The 20,073-nt window shown below is 39.2% G+C and overlaps 1 protein-coding gene across 3 annotated transcripts in view; it reads right to left on the bottom strand.

The window, feature by feature from the left end:
- mlxip (MLX interacting protein) overlaps positions 1–20,073 on the bottom strand; it is a 63,712-nt gene that overhangs the window by 26,095 nt on the left and 17,544 nt on the right. For 2 of the 3 annotated variants that reach the window (XM_079752313.1, XM_079752314.1), the window contains exons 2-8: positions 15,355–15,461; positions 10,712–10,797; positions 10,218–10,307; positions 10,080–10,121; positions 4,981–5,221; positions 3,704–3,793; positions 2,587–2,675 (exon numbers count right to left, since the gene is read on the bottom strand). In XM_079752313.1, the coding sequence (XP_079608439.1) occupies positions 2,587–2,675; positions 3,704–3,793; positions 4,981–5,221; positions 10,080–10,121; positions 10,218–10,307; positions 10,712–10,797; positions 15,355–15,461 (745 nt within the window). Of the gene's footprint in view, positions 1–2,586; positions 2,676–3,703; positions 3,794–4,980; positions 5,222–10,079; positions 10,122–10,217; positions 10,308–10,711; positions 10,798–14,847; positions 14,864–15,354; positions 15,462–20,073 lie in introns of those variants that run through there. The other variant, XM_079752315.1, reaches the window with a different exon arrangement.

The raw sequence follows: 20,073 nt of genomic DNA, 5'->3' as shown, positions 1-20,073 counted from the left end.
GATGCAAATCCTGCGAGAAAACCTGGGCCATATCCCGTGCTGCCAAACTATGAAAGAGCAGGTCTCTGTGTTCCAAAGTGCACAATTTGCTGAAAAGCTCGGCATACTTAGCGCCGACTTCACACGCCGATTTGCCGACTTTGAAGCCCAAAAGAGTAGGTTTGAACTGCTCAGTAATCCGTTTGCCGTAGACGTGGAAAGCGCACCAACCAACCTCCAAATGGAGCTGATCGAACTCCAATGTAGCGACACACTCAAGTCGAAGTATGACTGTTGGTGCTGCACATTTTCCACGTTTCATCCCTGACACAATGCCCCAGCTGCGTGCTCAAGTTGCTCAAATGCTCTCTATGTTTGGTAGCACATACCTATGTGAACAACTTTTCTCTGTAATGAAGTTGAACAAAACATCACACAGGAGTTGTCTCACTGATGAACACCTTCACTCAGTCCTGAGGATTTCCTCAGCTCAGAGCCTGACCCCAAACATTGAGGAACATGCGTCGAAGAAGAGATGTCAAGTATCTGGTTCAGGCACCAGGGCAAATCACAGTGCAGTAAACTGAGCTTTAATGTAGCATAGGTTTCATTTTTGCACTTTTGTATATGTTTGGATATTAATTGAGGCATGTGAAATTAGTGTCTTTTTTATTTTATTTTGAAATCTGATCTGAGTTAGCCTCCTTGTTTCAGATTACATATCTATTTATATGTGTGAAACTAAGGCTGAGTTCATGTTTAGGCCTACAAATGAATAGATCTTATTGCAATAGCTAATAAGCCTAAGCTTTAGGCCACTTTCAGATTCAATATAGGTAAAACTTAAGTTCATAATAAATATTGATATGTCCGGCCCACGGCTTGGACCCAGTTTTTTATTTCGGCCCACTGGGTATTTGAGTTTGACAGGCCTGATTTATATCAATGTTAGTTGCGCTGAACAGCGTTCATTAAAGGGTAGATACTGCACTCGTGTGGCGACAAGCGGTACTTAATGTATAATGCAACAACGACTATATTTACCATTCCGCCCACTTACAATATAAACTGCAATTCTTACTGGAGTAGATGCTTCATGAACCACCTCAAGAACGGATGCTTGTTAACATTGTGTCTCTGTTAGGGATATTGCTCCTAATACCCATATGTATTTGTGTCATTTGTTCTGTCGGGCAGACGATAATGCGCCCTTACCACTGGGTAGGGTCATTTTTCCATTTTGTAAACATTGACGCGTACTCGCATAATGCTCTAGTTCATTACACCAGCTGTCGTTATTACTGATTACCGAGACGGTCATCATGTAGCCAACTAGCCGATTATGTCCGTCCGGCAGAATTAGTTTATAGAGTCCTATTCTGCTTGACACCCACATTGCTGCTCGCAGCTTTCTTTTTTTAATTATTATTATTTGTGAAAGTATTGGATAGATATCGGTATCGGCAGCTAGCCTAAGCTATGGTATCGGAATTGAAAAAGTGGTAACGGAATATCCTTAATATTTAACATATATTTAACAAAATCCAACATCTACGGCCCCATAAGACTTGTGAGGGGTGCAAACTAGTGATGGCCCAAAAAGGTGAAAAAGAAGTTGCCAGAAAATTATCAATGCAGGGCGCCCTGGCCCCTTTCTATGATTCATGCTACATTTTTCAAATTTTTATCTAACTGATAATCTACATTTTTTATTAAATAATTAATCCTCCTGATATCAACACTGAGTGACCTTTAGAAAGAAGAACACAGACTTGTTTAACCTTGATCACAACAATTAGCTGTAACACTAACCAGCCCTACAGGCAACCCGGGTCAGATACAAACTCTTGTTTCTGCCGTGCAGGTCAATGGAGAAACGCAATACATACAAAGTTATCTATGCCTTTTTAAAACTGCGACTGAAATAAGTCCCCAATTTAGAGAAAGAAGGGCAGCGACACATAGCATATCGCTACGGTGTGTCGCGCATTTCGCATTCAATTTCGCTCATTATAACACTCATAAAAGTACCACAAAGTTTTCGTGGGTCGCAACCATCTTTCCTAAAACTCTGATATTTTTCAATCTCAGTGTTTTAATTGAGCTAAAACAGTAGATCAAAAAGGGGTCAAAAATAGGGTTAAACAAGAGCTTAATGACATAAACCCAAAATGTAAAAATGCATATTTTTGCATATTATTATAAAGTAGTAGCCGTTGATTCCAATACCTGAACAATATGTAATTAGAATATATTTTCTAGGAGAAAACTGTGGAACTATTAGGGCCAAAAAAAGTGGCGTTGTATTTGGGTTTTTTGGTACAAGTCTATGCTACAACTTGTATACCTAATTTCTAATTTCCTAATTTCTACCTAATGATGTACAACTTGCATTTAATGAATTTTTCTTTCCAAATGGTAAGAGCTTCAAATATCACATGAGCATATTTGAAGCAATTGTATTGCTCATTGAAAAACATATCTATGTAGTTATTTATAGCAGTTTTCTTATCAGAAGGGCAGATTTGAGGGTTGCTTTGACTTGTCTTTTGAGGCGTTATGTATTACGGGGTGGTTGTGTGAGGGTTGTTGGCGCTTGGCCTTTACCTGTGAGCTGCTGCTGGGTAGAGGGGAAAGAGACGGTGCAGTAGGGGAGACAGTGGGCAGGAAGGGCTGACGCAGGCTGTGGAACAAGTCTGATGACAAAATTCTCTATGTTAGTGTGGTGCTAAAACATCAGACTAACAGGCTTTTGTTTTAAATGGGGGAATAAGTCAGGAATAACAATGCTCGTTCACACTGCAAGCGGAAACTGCTGAAATACGTGTTTTTTGCTCACATACAAATCGTATCTGATTTTGAATAGCACAAATCGAATGGATTTTGATATTTTCGATTCTATTTGGGCAACTTTCGCATGTGATCGTAAATCAGATACAGGTCAGATCTTTTGAAGCGGACTACTACGTCTTTGTAGAACGACATTCGTCCCATTTCTGCACTGGCTGGGGTTCCTCTGTGAATAGAAACATGGAAGACTGCTGTGATGGAGGTAGTCAGTGGAGGGACATTGACATTTGTAGTACATGGTAGTCATGTAGTTAATGTAACCCTTGACATCATGGCATTCATTTAGGAGGAAATGTGTTTCAGTAAAGCCATTACCGTCCTGATACCACCACTCCTGCCGGTCCCGCATCCACACACACATCCAAAAAGAAGTTCTAGCCATTGCTTCACAAAAATACATTATTATCAACTGCTCACATCGCTGGCTTCCACTGCAAATTAACATATTAAGGACACTGTCAACACTGACTTCAGTGGCCTCCATGGTTACTTGGTACCACAGTGTGCTGTGTGCGTCTTTTTTTTGTGTTATCTGGCGCATTTGAGTCAGTTCAGACTGTGACTAGTTCACACTGGAATTTGATATTGGCCACATTTAAAAAAAAAAATGTGAACAGAGAAACAAACCGATGGGAATCTGAGGAATAAGTCCAAATTCAGCAGTAAGGCTTGCAGTGTGCCCGTAGTCCATGTTATTACCTTGGTACTAGTACAACAAAACAGCTTGTGATTTACACACGTTGATTAATACTGTGTTAAATGTTCTATTGACATCTAGATGAAGAGGGAATGACCATGAGCATCTTGGACCTGCTAAGGGTAGAATTATCCTCCATGTGTACGGTCTCTGGGTGTAGTTTCCAAAGGATTCTACCTTGCAGTGGCTCAAAAGAATCCATGAAGTCCAGGTTTGGCTGCAAGGTTATGAGTCCAGGCTGAATCATGTCTGCGTTCACCGCATGAGCTAGACAAAAAAAAGGGATAAATCTCTGGTTTGGCATGCACCCTCGCCCCAAGTCAATCACAGCCTAAATGCTGTGGTGCCACTATGTTCCCTACACCTTAAGTTTGACTTCTGGCCACAAGAGCAGTGTAAACTAAAAGACAGCAAAGGGAATAGGAAGACCATTGTGTATCCTTACCCAAAAACTCCTACTCAGGCCCTATAAATAAAACAAAAAAATATCTCCCTCATAATAGCAGTTTCTGGCCAAGATTAAAATTCTATTGAAGTAAAAGTGCAAAAAACACATCTTGGCATGAAGCAGCATTCCGTTGTTGCATAAACCTGACAGCTAGGGTGGCCTTATGATTTCCTCTTGCCGTCCACTGAGATCCAACCAATTACCAACTAAAACACTCCACTTTTATCGCCTATGATATATTGCTCTGGAACATGCAGTAGATGCCCAATAAAGTTACGTTAAAAAGGTGCAATGTGTACGATTTGGAAGAATCGGTTCTCTAAATTCCAAACGAATAGGGGGCAGCATATTACCAGAAGGTTGTGGTGACGACCCTGGTTTTCTAACCGTACTGGAGCATCTTTCTTTCATCTTCCTTCACATAGTGTTGATAATTGAAGATAATGTTTTACAGATCTTAACTAATAATCGTACAAGTTGCACCTTAAAGTACAGTAGCTCATACAGTACTTTGCAGCCCTGGTAATATTAAACAGTCAATAGTGGGTTCACTTACTGTCAAAATTGACATTGATTGATTGAATTGTCAGTCGCTTTGGATAAAAGCAAATGCTGAATGACAAAAAAGTAATGTAAATAGATACACAGAGAATTCATTCTATGGAACTTTCTTTTATCATCTAGTTTGTCTGGGAGAAAAAGTAATTTTTCAGTCAAACTAGATCATTTACATTCATGATAATAAAAAAATGTGTATTCGTGTAGTTTAGCGCGAGCATCCATGAACGCACGTAGGTCGGCTATTCAGAGTTTCCCACTTCCCACCGAACCATAAACGAACACAGCATAACGTGTTTGTGATTTTATTGGCACGTGTGGTAAATGAGCTAGTCGTGTGTGCCATTTTAGGTAGTATCGGAGGCATTTGCGATACTGGTATCGGTATCGAAACAACTGTACTCTGGTTGCACACATTTAAGCTGGTCCCTGAAACATAGCTGCTCACCGATGTCACGCTCGTTGGGACAGGCTACGGGCTGGTGGGAGGCCAGTGTGGAGAACAGGGTGTCTGAGAACTCAGACATCAGGACGTCCATGTCGAACAGCTGGTCCATCTCCATGGGGATGGGGGAGTCGTGGACCTTGCGGGCTACGCGCCGCGTAGCACTCTCCTCGTCCTGACAAAAGGAGACACGGAGCGTGTCTGGAAACACTTCTCCAAACAGGGAGAACTGCTCCTCCGGCCCCTTCAAGCATTGGAACACAGTGCACCACACAAGCTTTGAAGTCAGTCACGACAGCATGCAATGTTAAAAGTATAGCAAAACATATCCAATATTATTAAAGCAGCACTACAGTCAAATGCCCCTACACTACAGGGCTCCAGACTGCGACCAAAATGTGAGTGTGCGACTGAATTTTACATCTGGTCACACATGTGCAGAGTATATTTGCCCTTCATATTTTTTTTATTTTTACACGTTAAGCGGGGAAGGGGCGCGTCAACGAATCCGGAATCTGTAGCAGGCCAATGAGTGTGAGAAGGATAGGGAATGTCCTAGATAGGGAGGGTCCTAGAGATTAAACATCGAGTGTGCGTAAACGTCTGTCAGAATTTAGGAGAAAGATTTCACAACCTGCTACGTGTGTTTGAACAATTCGCAAAGTATTGACCAGTGCCAGAGTCCTGCATGGGTCTTATTTTGCAAACCCGCACCCGCCCGTACCAGCAATACTTAAATCTGCATCATCTACACCAACTGTTTCGATGAGCACGGAAGCGACAGTCTCACGTGTGTGCGCCAGGTTGTCGTGCCGCTTGACAGGACCTCTCTGACCGCTCGCCTCACCATTGAGAATGCAGCAGGCGCGTCAAACGCCTCCCGTGTGAAAAGCCCTTTATGGCACATTAAGTACCCACGGGTACCCGACGGGTGACCCGCACACTTTGGATGAAACAGGTGGAAAATAATGTAGGTAACTGTCGGACATGTGTGCGGGTCGGGTCGGATGCCTGAACAGGCGTCCGACGCGGGTTTTGCGATTGCAAGCGAGACTTCTCCAGTTCTGGATGTTGTTCAGGAGCGGAGGAGTCAACTAAAACCATCAACAGTGGATGATGTGTTCCGTGTTCCAAACCGTGTTCCGACAGTAGTGCGAATTACATTCCCCACCCAAACCCGACCCGCTATAAATTGATATCGACGCCCGACCCGCACTCGAAGGAGAATTAGAAACATTAGATGGAACGCCGGGGAATTACACTATGTGGTGTTTGGCACATCATCCACTGTTGACGGTTTTAGTTGACTCCTCCACTCCTGAATAACATATCCAGAACCAGAGAAGTCTCACTCGAAATCGAAAAACACGCGTCGGACGCCTGTTCAGGAGTCCGACCCGACCCGCACCCGTGTCCGACACAGTTACCTACATTATTTCTCACCTGTTTCATCCAAATTGTGCAGGTCACCCGTCGGGTACCCGTGGGTACTTAATGTGCCCAAAAGGGCTTTTCACACGGGAGGCGTTTGTCGTGCCTGCTGCATTCTCAATGGAGAGGCGAGCAGGCAAGCGGCACGACAAGCGGGCGCACTCTCGTGAGACTGTCGCTTCCGTGCTCATCGAATGCATGCGCGCACACGTGGAAACAGTTGGTATAGATGAGAATCACAATAAAATGTGACACTGAATTTGAAACCGCACATTGTAATTTCTGCATCTATTATCAAAATATTTATTATTGATACAGTGAAAAAGATTGAAAAAAATCACATTGGCATGTTGATTTACGGTGTGTGCCCCTAACATTTCTGGTTAAAATTTTCAATTAGGGGCCACAGTGCTCCTAGTGAAAAAAGTTAGTCTGGAGCACTGCACTAGTATTATAGAGCTGTAGCACTACCTCATCATTCAAATACTGATGTTAAAATGAGCTTAAATTCATGTCATTCAAAATCACGCTCAGACACAATGGGAGGCGATGCAAGCAGAGCCCAGATAGCGACACTTGTTGTACGACCTTGCTAACATCCAACCTATAAACATCTTAGAACTAAATATACCATGGTAACCCATACTGTAAATAAGCAGTTATGATATATATACTGGTATGCAAACATATGGCCAGTGTGACACAACACATGTGACAGTAATAGGGCTGCACGATATTAGGAACACATACAATATGCGGTATTATTCTATATTAAGATAATGATATGACTTGCGATATTAAATATTTTTGTTCACTCTACTTGTTGCCAACATAGACTGATGCAGAAATTAAAAAAGAAATGCATTGTTTCCATTATTGGGAAAAATGCAGCTACACCTGCAATGCTGGCAATAAGTCACCTTGCCCCCTTAAACATTTTCTGATACTGTAAACAAAAAAAAATTGTCATTGTATCCTCTTTTCAAACCTGGTAGCCTTCTTCTAAACCATTCATTTGTTGAGCCAATAAGGTGTTGCAGAATGGGGACTGGGGGGGTTAAGGTTGCTTAAACGATGACACAAAAAGAACATAAAATAATAATATGACAGTAATAAAACAATGATACACACACGGACAATATTGTTGGTACCCCTCTGTTAATGAAAGAAAAACCCACAATGGTGACTGAAATAACTTGAAACTGACAAAAGTAATAATAAATAAAAATTTACTGAAAATTAACCAATAAAAATCAGACATTGCTTTTGAATTGTGGTTCAACAGAATCATTTTAAAAAACAAACTAATTAAACAGGCCTGGACAAAAATGATGGTACCCTTAACTTAATATTTTGTTGCACAACCTTTTGAGGCAATCACTGCAATCAAACGATTTTTGTAACTGTCAATGAGACTTTTGCACCTGTCAACAGGTATTCTGGCCCACTCTTCATTAGCAAACTGCTCCAGTTGTCTCAGGTTTGAAGGGTGCCTTCTCCAGATGGCATGTTTCAGCTCCTTCCACAGATGTTCAATAGGATTTAGATCAGGGCTCATAGAAGGCCACTTCAGACTAGTTCAATGTCTTGCTCTTAGCCATTCTTGGGTGTTTTAAGCTGTGATTTTTGGGTCATTATCTTGTTGGAGGACCCATGACCTGCGACTGAGACCAAGCTTTCTGACACTAGGCAGCACATTTCTAACCCAGAATGCCTTGATAGTCTTGAGATTTCATTGTACCCTGCACAGATTCAAGACACCCTGTGCCAGATGCAGCAAAGCAGCCCCAGAACATAACTTAGCCTCCTCCATGTTTCACAGTAGGGACAGTGTTCTTTTCTCGGTATGCTTCATTTTTGCGTCTGTGAACAAAGAGCTGATGTGCCTTGCCAAAAAGCTCCAGTTTTGTCTCATCTGTCCATAGGACATTCTCCCAGAAGCTTTGTGGCTTGTCAATATGCATTTTGGCAAATTCCAGTCTCGCTTTTTTATGATTTGCTTTCAACAGTGGTGTCCTCCTTGGTCGTCTCCCATGAAGTCCACTTTGGCTCAAACAACGACGGATGGTGCGATCTGACACTGATGTACCTTGACCTTGGAGTTCACCTTTAATTTCTTTGGAGGTTGTTCTGGGCTCTTTGGTTACCATTCTTATTATCCGTCTCTTCATTTTGTCATCAATTTTCCTCCTGCGGCCACGTCCAGGGAGGTTGGCTACAGTCCCATGGACCTTAAACTTTTGAATAATATGTGCAACTGTAGTCACAGGAACATCAAGCTGCTTGGAGATGGTCTTATAGCCTTTACCTTTTACATGCTTGTCTATAATTTTCTTTCTAATCTCCTGAGACAACTCTCTCCTTCACTTCCTGTGGTCCATGTTCAGTGTGGTACACACCATGTCACCAAACAGCACAGTGACTACTTTTCACCCTTTAAATAGGCAGACTGACTGATTACAAGTTTGAAGACACCTGTGATGCTAATTAGAGGACACACCTTAGTTTAACATTTCCTTATGGTCAAATTATTTTCAATCTTTTCTAGGGGTACCATCATTTTTGTCCAGGCCTGTTTCATTAGTTTGTTTTTTAAAATGATTCTGTTGAACCACAATTCAAAAGCAATGTCTGATTTTCATTGGTTAATTTTCAGTAAATTTTTATTTATTATTACTTTTGTCAGTTTCAAGTTATTTCAGTGACCATTGTGGGTTTTTCTTTCATTAACAGAGGGGTACCAACAATTTTGTCCACGTGTGTATACCTTTATGGTGAGTTCTTGGCCCAAAAAAGCTAACACAATGAACAATCAGCAGCAGTGTGGTTAAACTAAAGTGCATGTGTTGAACTGGAGGGCAAACACTGTGCGTAGAGTCACCAGAGTCCTGCAACGGGTCGGGTAACGCATAAAAGTTGCTCAAACGGGCGAATTGTGATGTCCCTAAAATTCACGGGCGGGGATGCGGGCGGGTAAAGAACTCCTTGCGGGCGGATAGCGGATGAGAACCAAAACAGTATTTTAGTTTGCTGAAATAAAACAATTGAAAAATATGTGAATTATTCTGGCGTAGACTACATTTTATCGCAGTTTAGGTAATCTTTGCGGTATGTCTAACACAAGCGTTGATAGTGCGATGACGATAAATTTCCGATACATCGTGCAGCCCTAGACAGTAATGCTATGAATTATAGCTCTTACTAGAAAATCCATTTCCTGCCGAAAATTACCAATTAGTAATTTAGTTGTCGATTATTTACAGGAAGTGCAGCTCATGCCACCATTTTACAAAAAGGACCAGAAGGAACATGTTAGATAGCGAAAGACTTCAACTAGTGGATGTCAGATTAAGACTATACTACACAGATCAAATATTCAAGTGTGTGAATATTACCATGACGATACAGCATGCAATATAAATATTTAAGTGTACTTGTAAAGTGTCCCTAATTGTATGTGTACTTATTATAGGCAATCAATTTGGTAATTGGAAAGCCATAGCAACATTTACAAGGCATATAGCACTAAATGTACATGAAGACTAGTGACTAAGAATTTAGAGTAGCGTGAAAAACACATTTGGTCCAACCAACTGTGATTTTGATTTGATTTTTGACGGCTCTTTTGTCACAGTGTATTGCAATAACAATACATGAAAGAACTAACATACCTGTAGCAGGCTGGATAGATCATCATCCTTGTGCTTCTGTAACTGAAAAAAAACATACAGATTACAAAAATATGTAACATCTATTTAAAATCAATTCATGTTAGTCGGTTTTGCACATTTCAACTTTTAATACCCTACCCTCTTCTTAAAGTATGTTCTCCACTTGTGATACTCCCTTATCACGATTTCTATTCTTCTTTTCCAGTATTTTCCTTCTGTGGCAATTGCCTAAGAAACACAAATGAAATGGTTGGCAAACAAACGGACCAAGGTGCTAAGAATAATCCTTGTGTTCGGCTTATGGTGTCCACCTTTCAGAATAGCACTTGTATCCTTAATGTCAGGTTATTTTGCAGGATGGCAGGGCTGCTGTTTAATGCCATGGACATTTTGCATAGCAAACAAATGGCTGATTGGTTGCTTATTAAATGTATTCCGAAAACGTTATGTGCATTCGGTCTGGAAAAACTTAAAAATGAGCCTCTTAGGTAGCAGACTCTGCTGAGGCCTCAGTGTTTAGAAATAACAAAATTTCTAAATATTTATGCACATTTTTATCATTAAAGTCATGGTTGATGTCAAAGAATGGTGGGAGACCTGTATTATAGTGATGCTAAGCTCCTCCTCCTCACCATTGATGGACGGTGGACTTCAGAGTCCATGTTCCCATCCAGCGGAGTGACGAAATGACACACCGGATTTTCCCTTTTCTCCACATCTTGAATCACAAAATATCGCAATATTTACAAACAAAATGCATTCTTACAATTGCATTACAGTAGAATATAGGACAGTTTAAGGAGATAGCATAGAAATAATTAATCATGAATAGAAAATGCATTTCCTACAGAAAATGAGGTGAGTGCTGTAGTGCAAAGTGAGGTTGAAAATATGTTTCAATAGAGCCTGATTGTTTAAGACGTAAAGAAATGTGGACTGGCTTAAATCAAGTGAAAAGATTTGAACAGAGTCTAAATGGAGTAAACAATGTAAACATGTACACCATTTAAAAAATTCTAATAGTTGGAAGCAAACAAAGTGTAAGAGTTAAAATCAGCTGCGATTAAGTTTGAACTCATTTGAAAAAAGTATAAATTACATTGAAATACTGGTTAGATATTAGGGGCATAACGATGCATGTATTTGTACTGAACCGTCATGGTACAGGCACTTCTGGGTGGTTACAGAGGTGGACCGCGGTGCGTAAATGTGGCGTACATAGCGTTAATATGGTGAATGTAAAGGCTTGTTTTGCGATGCAGAATTTAAAACTTGAAGTTGGAGTTCCCCCCCGGACCGTTTAGCCAAAGTTTAATACTCAGACTCCATAATCCGATTCCCTAACTACTAGGGGTGTAACGGTACATGTATTTGTACCGAACCGTCACGGTACACGCACTTCGTTGCAGTTACAGAGGTGTATCGCGGTGCGTAAAAGTGGCGTACGTAGCGTTAATATGGCGAATGTAAAGGCTTGTTTTGCGATGCAGAATTTAAAACTTGAAGTCGGAGTTCCACCCGGACCGTTTAGCCAAAGTATACTACTCCGACTCCGTAACTACGGAGACCTCTCAGCAGCTCTCCGTCGGGATGTCGGATACGCAATGCAATTCGCCGTCCAATCTATCTTATATGTTGACTACAAACCATATAAGCAGTGTTGTAAATAAACTTCCAAAGCTTTTCAAATATTATTTGGTGTTTTATTGGTCCTTAAGGTGCAAAGTCAAACCGGAGAAGTGATTCCGGAAATGATTTTGTTAGAGGACCAATCACAGCCCTTGCCGTCTCCGTTGCGTCGACGGATAGTTAAAAAATACTGGATGCGCACGTAAGCTCCGAAGAGGGTCTCTGACAGGCTCTCCGGCTACAGAGAGGGCTATCCATGTCTACGTACAGCACTCTAAAATGCACACGCATTTGAAAAGGCACCATCCAGGAGTTACTATCACCGTTGCTTTGAAAAAATAACGAACTTTGCAAACTAGCTCACAACACTATTTCAACAACCCCTGTCTGGGAATTCAGAAAGGGCAAATGCCATAACCAAGTCTATTGGTGTTTTCATTGCTGCTGATCTACGGCCATTCTATGTTGTTGACAAACAAGCAGTCTTTTAAAATTTTCCCCATATCTATGAACTGTACTGTCCTGTACTGTACCGTGACTTCAAAACCAAGGTACATACCGAACCATGACTTTTGTGTACCGTTACTTCCCTATTAGATATATATTTTAAGTGTGTTGATTTGTTAAATGTTTGAACGAACGTTAACGGTAAAAATTTTAGCAAGTTACGAAGTCTGAGGTAGTTTAAGTTAGAATGTGCGGAGGACATTGACTACCATTATAAAAATAATATTTTTAAAGTTGAATATTTTAAAAGTTTAAAATATTTTAAGAATTAAAATGGCAGCATGCGATTCCAAGCTTATATGAACATTTTAAAAGTGGAATGGAGTATCTAAGTGATTTTGTAAGAAGTTAGGTCCAAAAATGTGTAGAGAATAAGGAGGAAAGAAAGAAAGGAAAGAACAAAAAAATGTATTTCATGCAGAAAATGTGTTTGAACACATTGACGGCTGAATGAAAAGCACAACGTATTGCTGAATAATGCAGAAATATAAAATTAATTGAACTGAAGATTCTGAAAGGTCAAATGTATTGCACTGCACTAGGGCTGAATAATTAATCAAATTCAAACCAACATCGCAATGTAATTGAATGCGATTTTTCAAATCACAAAGGCTGCGATAAAAAGTGTTTGTTTTAATGTTACACAATCAAACCAATCAGAGGGTCGGAATCGGAAACACCGGGCCACGTGGGGTTAAGTATACGCGACACTACCCTCCACTCACGTGACATGCAAGTGAGAGCAGTAGATGAACGAAACAACTTGCCCCGCTACGCTTTGATTGGTTGATATTGACATAAAAAAAAACTGAGAAAAACCCGACCACCACTGCGTCAAGTAGACCAAATCAGACCGGACTCAGGACGTTTCTTTATTGTCTCGGACTGATTCATAGGGAGAGATGTTGCCCCTCAACACGGGGACCATAGTGGTCCATACCTTTGGTAAAGTCACTGGATTAGTACTGCACGCCATCCTGCACATTATTTTGGCCAGGCTGCCATACGGGAGCTATTCAAAACATTTAGGCAGATAGTTTTTCGCTACTACCGTTGACATGTGGTCAAGTGGTTGAGCCACAAATGTTCTTTTAGATTCCTGCACTTTAGTTTGTGTGATTTGTTACTGTTACCTGCTGGAAATCAGAAAGATTCTTCTTTTTTTTTCTTTTACAATTCAATAGTTAAATAAAGATGTTGTAATATCAATTCATGCATCAATTAATCTCAACACATAAGCCTGGCCTACAAGCAGGCAGTTTATATGTTGACTGATTCTAAAGTTGTGTTGGTCATACTACATAGTTTATTATTGCTTGTGTTTAGTGAATAATACAGAAGATAAAGGGACTTTAAATAGAAAAATCGCAATAGCAATTCGATTTTTTCCCCAAATCGTTCAGCCCTACACTGCACTGCTGAAAAACCTGGAAGCTGAAATGTATTGCAATGCACTGCTGAAAAATCTGGAAGCTGAAATGTATTGCAGTGCGCTGATATAGAAGACAAAAAAAGGGGGCGGAAGAAGAAGAAGAAAAAAGATTTTAACAGTATGAATTATATTGTTATACTTATAATTATCATTATTAGTATGAATGCTAATAGAGCATTCATACTAATAAAGATTTCAATATCTAGAGTGTGAATGCTGATACAGCATTATTATTGTGAATGATAATACAGCATTCACGCAAAGATTTCAATATCAAGAGTGTGAGGGCTGATACAGCATTCACACTAATAAAGATTTAAATATCTAGAGCGTGAATGCTGATACAGAATTCACACTAATAAAGCCTAAGAATAACAGTTGAGCACTGCTTGCAGCACTGACCTAATTAAAGTGTAATCCCGGCGAAAACTGAAACCAGGGTCTTTGTTTTGGCATGTATACCCATCAAATAAGCCCTCCAGATACTTCTGGAGTCCACAATTCGATTACCTGCTACCATAAATAATATAATAGAGGAGCCAACAAATTTAACTTACAATCTCCCCTCTTGATACTTGACTGTTTTCAATTTGTTTGCGTCTCTATTATATTATTTACGGTAGCAGGTGATCGACTTGTGTGGACTCCCTGGAAACATGGACCTACCGGTAAGGCACAGACTTGGAAAACAGGCTTTTTTTAATAAACTCCCGGTACGCTAACTAAGTTGTTGATGCTTCGTTTTATGCGTAGGGACCCTTTGCGTAGGGACCCTTTGCGTAGGGACCTGGTTTAGTGCTATTTTGAGCAATATTAGTGGTTAAAAATTGCAGATTTAGAAGCGTTTGCGGTGCCCCTAACCAATAACATGGAAGACAAACATTGCGCCGGGCAAACTCTTTACTCGATTTTCAATTAAAAAAGTATTTGGAGGGCTTATTTGATGGGTATACATGCCAAAACAAAGACTCTGGTTTCAATTTCCGCCGGAAATACACTTTAGGACGTCCTCAACTCATCAGCTCCAAAACCTAATTTCATTTTTAATTAATATATATAATATTTGTTTAAAAAATGCCTTCAATCTACCCACTGAGGATTAAATTGCATAAACATATTGGGTAGCCGTGCTTATTTTGAGGTAAATTCTTAAGTATAAAGTTCAAAGCAATCCTTCCAGAGATGAGGTGTAACACTTACATTGCATATACCAGGCTCTCCAGATTGGATTGTTTAAACAAATCTTGTCTCTCCATAGCAGATGGGAGGAACAAGAGTGTGTGTGTGTGTGTGTGTGTGTGTGTGTGTGTGTGTGTGTGTGTGTGTGTGTGTTTAGCAACTTCGGCTGCAGTTGATGAAAAAATTATACTTAAATACAAAAAAAAAATCTGTATAGCATTTTCAATATTACAATTTGTTAACTTGTATCGGTCAGATTCAGTTACACTCCAAAAATGTCAATGGTGCATATGGTTATTATTTGCAAAAAAACTTTGCTTCTTAGAACTACATTGTAAATATATCAAAACCTTGTGACAGTACTGTAGCCTTGTTCACCAGGCAGGCAGAAGGACAGAGTTCCTCCGAGGTCAATATACTAGATGAATCAGTTGAAACAACTTGAAATCCAATGAAATTGTATTTTGAGGTAAATTCTTAAGTAGAAAGTTCAAAGCAATCCAACCAGAGATGAGGTTTAACACTTACATTGCATATACCAGGCTCTCCATATTGCATTGTTTAAACGAATCTTGTCTCTCCAAAGCAGTTTCAGACCTTTGAAGTTTTTCCACTTTGGTGACACCAACTTTCCACTGAAAAAGTACAAAAAAAAGATCACATTATAAAGAGAATCATGTGCAAATAATTACCCACAACGATAAAGATGTGTTCATCAATGTGTGCTACAAGTTTGATGTTTTTGAAGAGGCTCTCTAGGTATCTCAGGATGTACAAGATGGTTGCCTTTTCGATTGAAAATGACTAAATTGACAAATTAATAAATCCTTTAACATAAACCAATGATAAATCTTTCTACATGTATACATCAGTAGCAGAGTATGTATCAGCCAGCCAAGCATTATTATTTTTATTTTGTGTATATTTACATTTTTGAAAAACCTAAAAAGATTCAGAGAACAATTTTAAAATACTACAGGTCACCTCGACCAGCACTGCCAGAGTTCCAACTGCGAGCCGCATCAGGGGGGTAAACAAAGCATCAAGGTTGAGACGTTAAACCCAATACTTGGTTGGGTTTGTTTGTCATATCTTTGGAAGGAATGATGAACGTTGCATGGGAGTTGGGTACCATGGGAACGAGGTAGCTCATAAAAGCTTGTACAGGCAGTATTGTGGGAAGGCATGTCACTTGTGTTCTCACAGGTTTGAGTTAATATATTCTGCTAGGGAGGAATTCAACGGGGAAAGTAACTAAGGAAATGTTACATTCCTCTGGGGTTGAAAATTCCACTTCCTACCAGCACAACAGTTCAAACTATGCCAAATGCCTGAAATAATTAAATACTTTTGAAAGATACACAACGTAATACAATACAATCAATACAAATACCTGATTGTTAATAAACAATATAAACACACCACTCCACCAGTAGTCACGGTAGCTCAACAGCAGGACTGTAGGTCTGCTCAATTGTGGAAAAAGATCTGTAACACTTTATAATAAGGTGTCAAAATAAATAGCAAACTAACTTTGTTAATATTTGTTAATTGATACTAAAATATCTATTTGGCACAAGTTAATAGTTTTTTCATCATTAATTAAATATTTGTTTTTTGCATAACCCTAACCCAACCCTAACCCTAACACACGGCCCTAAACCTAACCCTTACTATAACACACGGCCCTAACTCTAACACACATGACCCTTACCCTAACCAGCGACACTCTGTGGTCAGTGAAAAAAAACAATTAACTTGTGCCAAATAGATATTTTAGTAACAATTAAGAAATAATAAGGGTTATAAGGGTTAGGTAATGACTAGATTGCTATTTATTATGGCACCTTATTAGGTGAGTGCTGCATGTAGCGCTCAACTATTGTTCTTGACAAGTTTTATTCTTTTCTTCTTTCTTTATTATTCTCTACAAACTTTGGGACCTATCTCCTTCCTAAAATTTTCACCTAGAGACTCCATTCAAATTTTAAAATATTCAGAATAGCTTGGAATCGTGAGCTTCTTTTCAGATTTTTTTAATATTTAATACTTTTTAAGATATTCTTCTTTTAAAATACTATCTTTTTTTAACATGGGAGTCAATGGCAGGACAGCAGAGCCGTCTTCCCACTAAATCAATTTTCAACCGTTTATCTCCGTTCAAACTATTTAATGAATCTACACACTTGTATCTTCAATAATATCTAAACGGAATTTCGATATCATTTAAACTTTATTCAGAATCACAGTTTAAGTTTCATACCGGCAGAGTTTTCAGTTGGTCTTATTGATTTACTCTGACGCTGGATCGTGATCACGTTCAGCAGTGTTGCCAGATTGGGCATTTTTTCCTGGCAGATTGGACTACTTTTGGAGGACGTTCAGGCAGTATTGCAAGATTGGGCGGTTTTTCCCACTATATTGATGTACTTTTAATCAGGAACCGGCTCGCTATTCTCCTAAAGACAAAACACACACACACACACACACACACACACACACACACAGTGCAGGGCAATACATTTGACGTTTCAGATTCTTCAGTTCAATTCATTTTACATTTCTGCATTTTTAGCAATGCTTTGCGCTTTTCAATCAGCGGTCACTTTATTTGTTTCCAACCATTTACTTTTTCTTAAATGGTGCGCATGTTTACATTGTTTACTCCATTTAGACTTGATCTTTTGTTCAAATCCCTTCACTTGATTTAAGCCATTTAACGTTTCTTTATGTCTTAATCTATGTGGCTTTATTAAAAAATATTTTCAACCTCACTTTGTACTACAGCACTCACCGCATTTGCTGCAGGAAAGGCATTTTCTAGTTATAAAGTTAAAAAATCGTAATCAGGATTATTTTGGTCAATATTGAAATCACGATTTTTGAATCACGAGTTTGAAAACATGATGCATTTAAATCAGCATCTCAGCAAAAAGACATTTTGGAATAGAGAAGTCTGAAATTTTCCCTTAAAAAAATAGAAAAAAAATGTACAAAATGTATCAAGCTGTTCTGCAATTTTAAAAAAAAAAGAATGAAAAGAAATATACTTAATGGAAAATAAAACAAAATAAAAAATGTTTCAACTTGATTCTATTAGTTTGGAGATCGTTTGACCCAAAAATCATGATCTAAATTCAAATAATTGCACAGCCCTACACAACAGCTTATACAAAATGTGATTTTTTTTCGCAAAAAAAAGCATCTTAAATGAGACAGCGGACCAATACTAATAAAAAATATGTACATGAAAAGCCCCTGAATGTGCATTGCCTACAGCTAAGCAACATCCAAGCCTTTGTTATCTTTATTTGCAGGGTATCTCAGTTTGACAATTGACAGCAATGAATAACTATCTTCATTTTAGCATCTTACAGTCAAAAGTCAATTGCAAGACTATCGACGATCTTACCCCGTGATGGAAACTCCTTTAAAGTTCATCATCAAAGATCATTGAAGTGGCTTGACCTCGAGCTGGGCGATTAATCGATTTTTAATCGTAATTCGAATTAATGGTTTAGCACGATTTTGAAAAATTAAAATAGATTATAAAAAATAATAATTATCAAGTGCAGTGATTTTAATTGGGTATTTACGGTACCGCCACCACTTTCCCTTCTCTGGGGTCCTGTAGTTCATAGCAACGCCCCCTCCTCTTAGTAAAATATCCACATGGCAGCATGCGCTGAAAAATTAGTGTGTAGAGTTTGCCTAAAGTCTGTGGCAACCAAAAGCAGCAGCACAACACATTTATTCCAACATCTTAAACTGAGGCCCGCAGCTGAGTGGGAGAGGTAATATTTATTTTGCTTTTGTTAATCATTGTTATTGTTCAAATAAACAATCGATTGATCAAATTTTTAGGCCAAATCGCCCAGCCCTAACTTGACCCTTATAAAATGCTTAATCGAATCCAGGTTTAATATAAGCTATTTTGATAAGATTTTTGGCAACATCGGCTGAGGTTGACGAAAAATTATATTCAAAATATAAAAAAGAAAATTCAGTATAGCATTTTCAATAATACAATTTGTTAACTTGTATCGGTCCGATTCAGATACACAATGTGAAATGTCATTTTGCATAAAGGAGATTGCAAAGGTTGATGACTAATGGTTGCCCGCTTGCCCGGGGCACCTGAAAATAATATTTGGGCAAGTTGAGATTGATTTCTGGTTGCCCGAACGGGCAAGTAGATTTTTGAGGGTTTGTTAATATAAAGGCTATTTATTCAAGTATTTTTAAAAACTGCAAAACAACCTTTTACTTCCATAAAATCACACAAAATAGATATATTTGCAATTGATCAGCTCGCTTTCTTCTCTTCTCTCGGACAGCGAGTTAAAAGACACGCATCGCTACCATGGACCTATAAAAGATCGCTACAGCGCGAACATAGCCCTAGCTCCTGTCACTCACTCGCAGTGCGGCCTCTGGCAGTGATTCGGCACTAGTCTCGGTGTTAGATAAAGGTTAGCCAACACAGCTAGCATCTCAAGTGCAGCGCCGCCGCGACCGGTTTAGGTAGAGAAGGAAGACGGAGTTGTGATGGAGGAGTACAGTTTGGAAGTACTTTGGATTGAAGCAAATTACCAAGGAAAGTCAAAAGACTCATTTAAAGTCATATGCAAATGCAAGAACACAGTTTTGGGTTTCATAACTGCACATGCACAGCAATAGCGATCTTTTTAATGAAATTGGACCTGCACAAACTATATATTATATGAAAGCTGAGGCTCCACTGATTCCGACAGTTTAAACCATATCATTCTGGGACTAAAACTTGCAAATAACAACTTAAGAAGAAACTTCCCCTTTTCTTTTAACAACCAAAAATGAACTTTTACCTTTGAGATTTTTGTCCACAAAGTTGAATCTGATCTCATAAAACCATCATAAACAGATAATCCAGTGTCTGGGCCAAATTTTGCAACTAAACACAGTGTTTACAATCAATGGCTAAGAGAAGGTTTCTTAGGAAAAAGGTGAATACCCTCAATCAGAACACATGTTTTTCAGCGCAATCTAGTGGCCATATGTGTATTTGCCAGTCTTTGCTACTATCGTGGACATTTAGTTATGCACTTCTGCGTATAATCCAGATAAAAGCATGCATGTCTACCTATAACTGGGAGATAGCTTTAATAGGTTGCAACGGTGGACTGAAATCACTTCATGGCACGATGTGACAATTCGGTCAATAAGTAAACAAAGAAGAAGTTTGTTATTTTTTAAACACGTACATGT

This window comes from Pollachius pollachius (genome assembly GCF_949987615.1).
Source record: "Pollachius pollachius genome assembly, chromosome: 1".
NCBI classification, from domain to species: Eukaryota; Metazoa; Chordata; class Actinopteri; order Gadiformes; family Gadidae; genus Pollachius; species Pollachius pollachius.
This window is presented reverse-complemented; position numbering and strand designations above follow the sequence as displayed.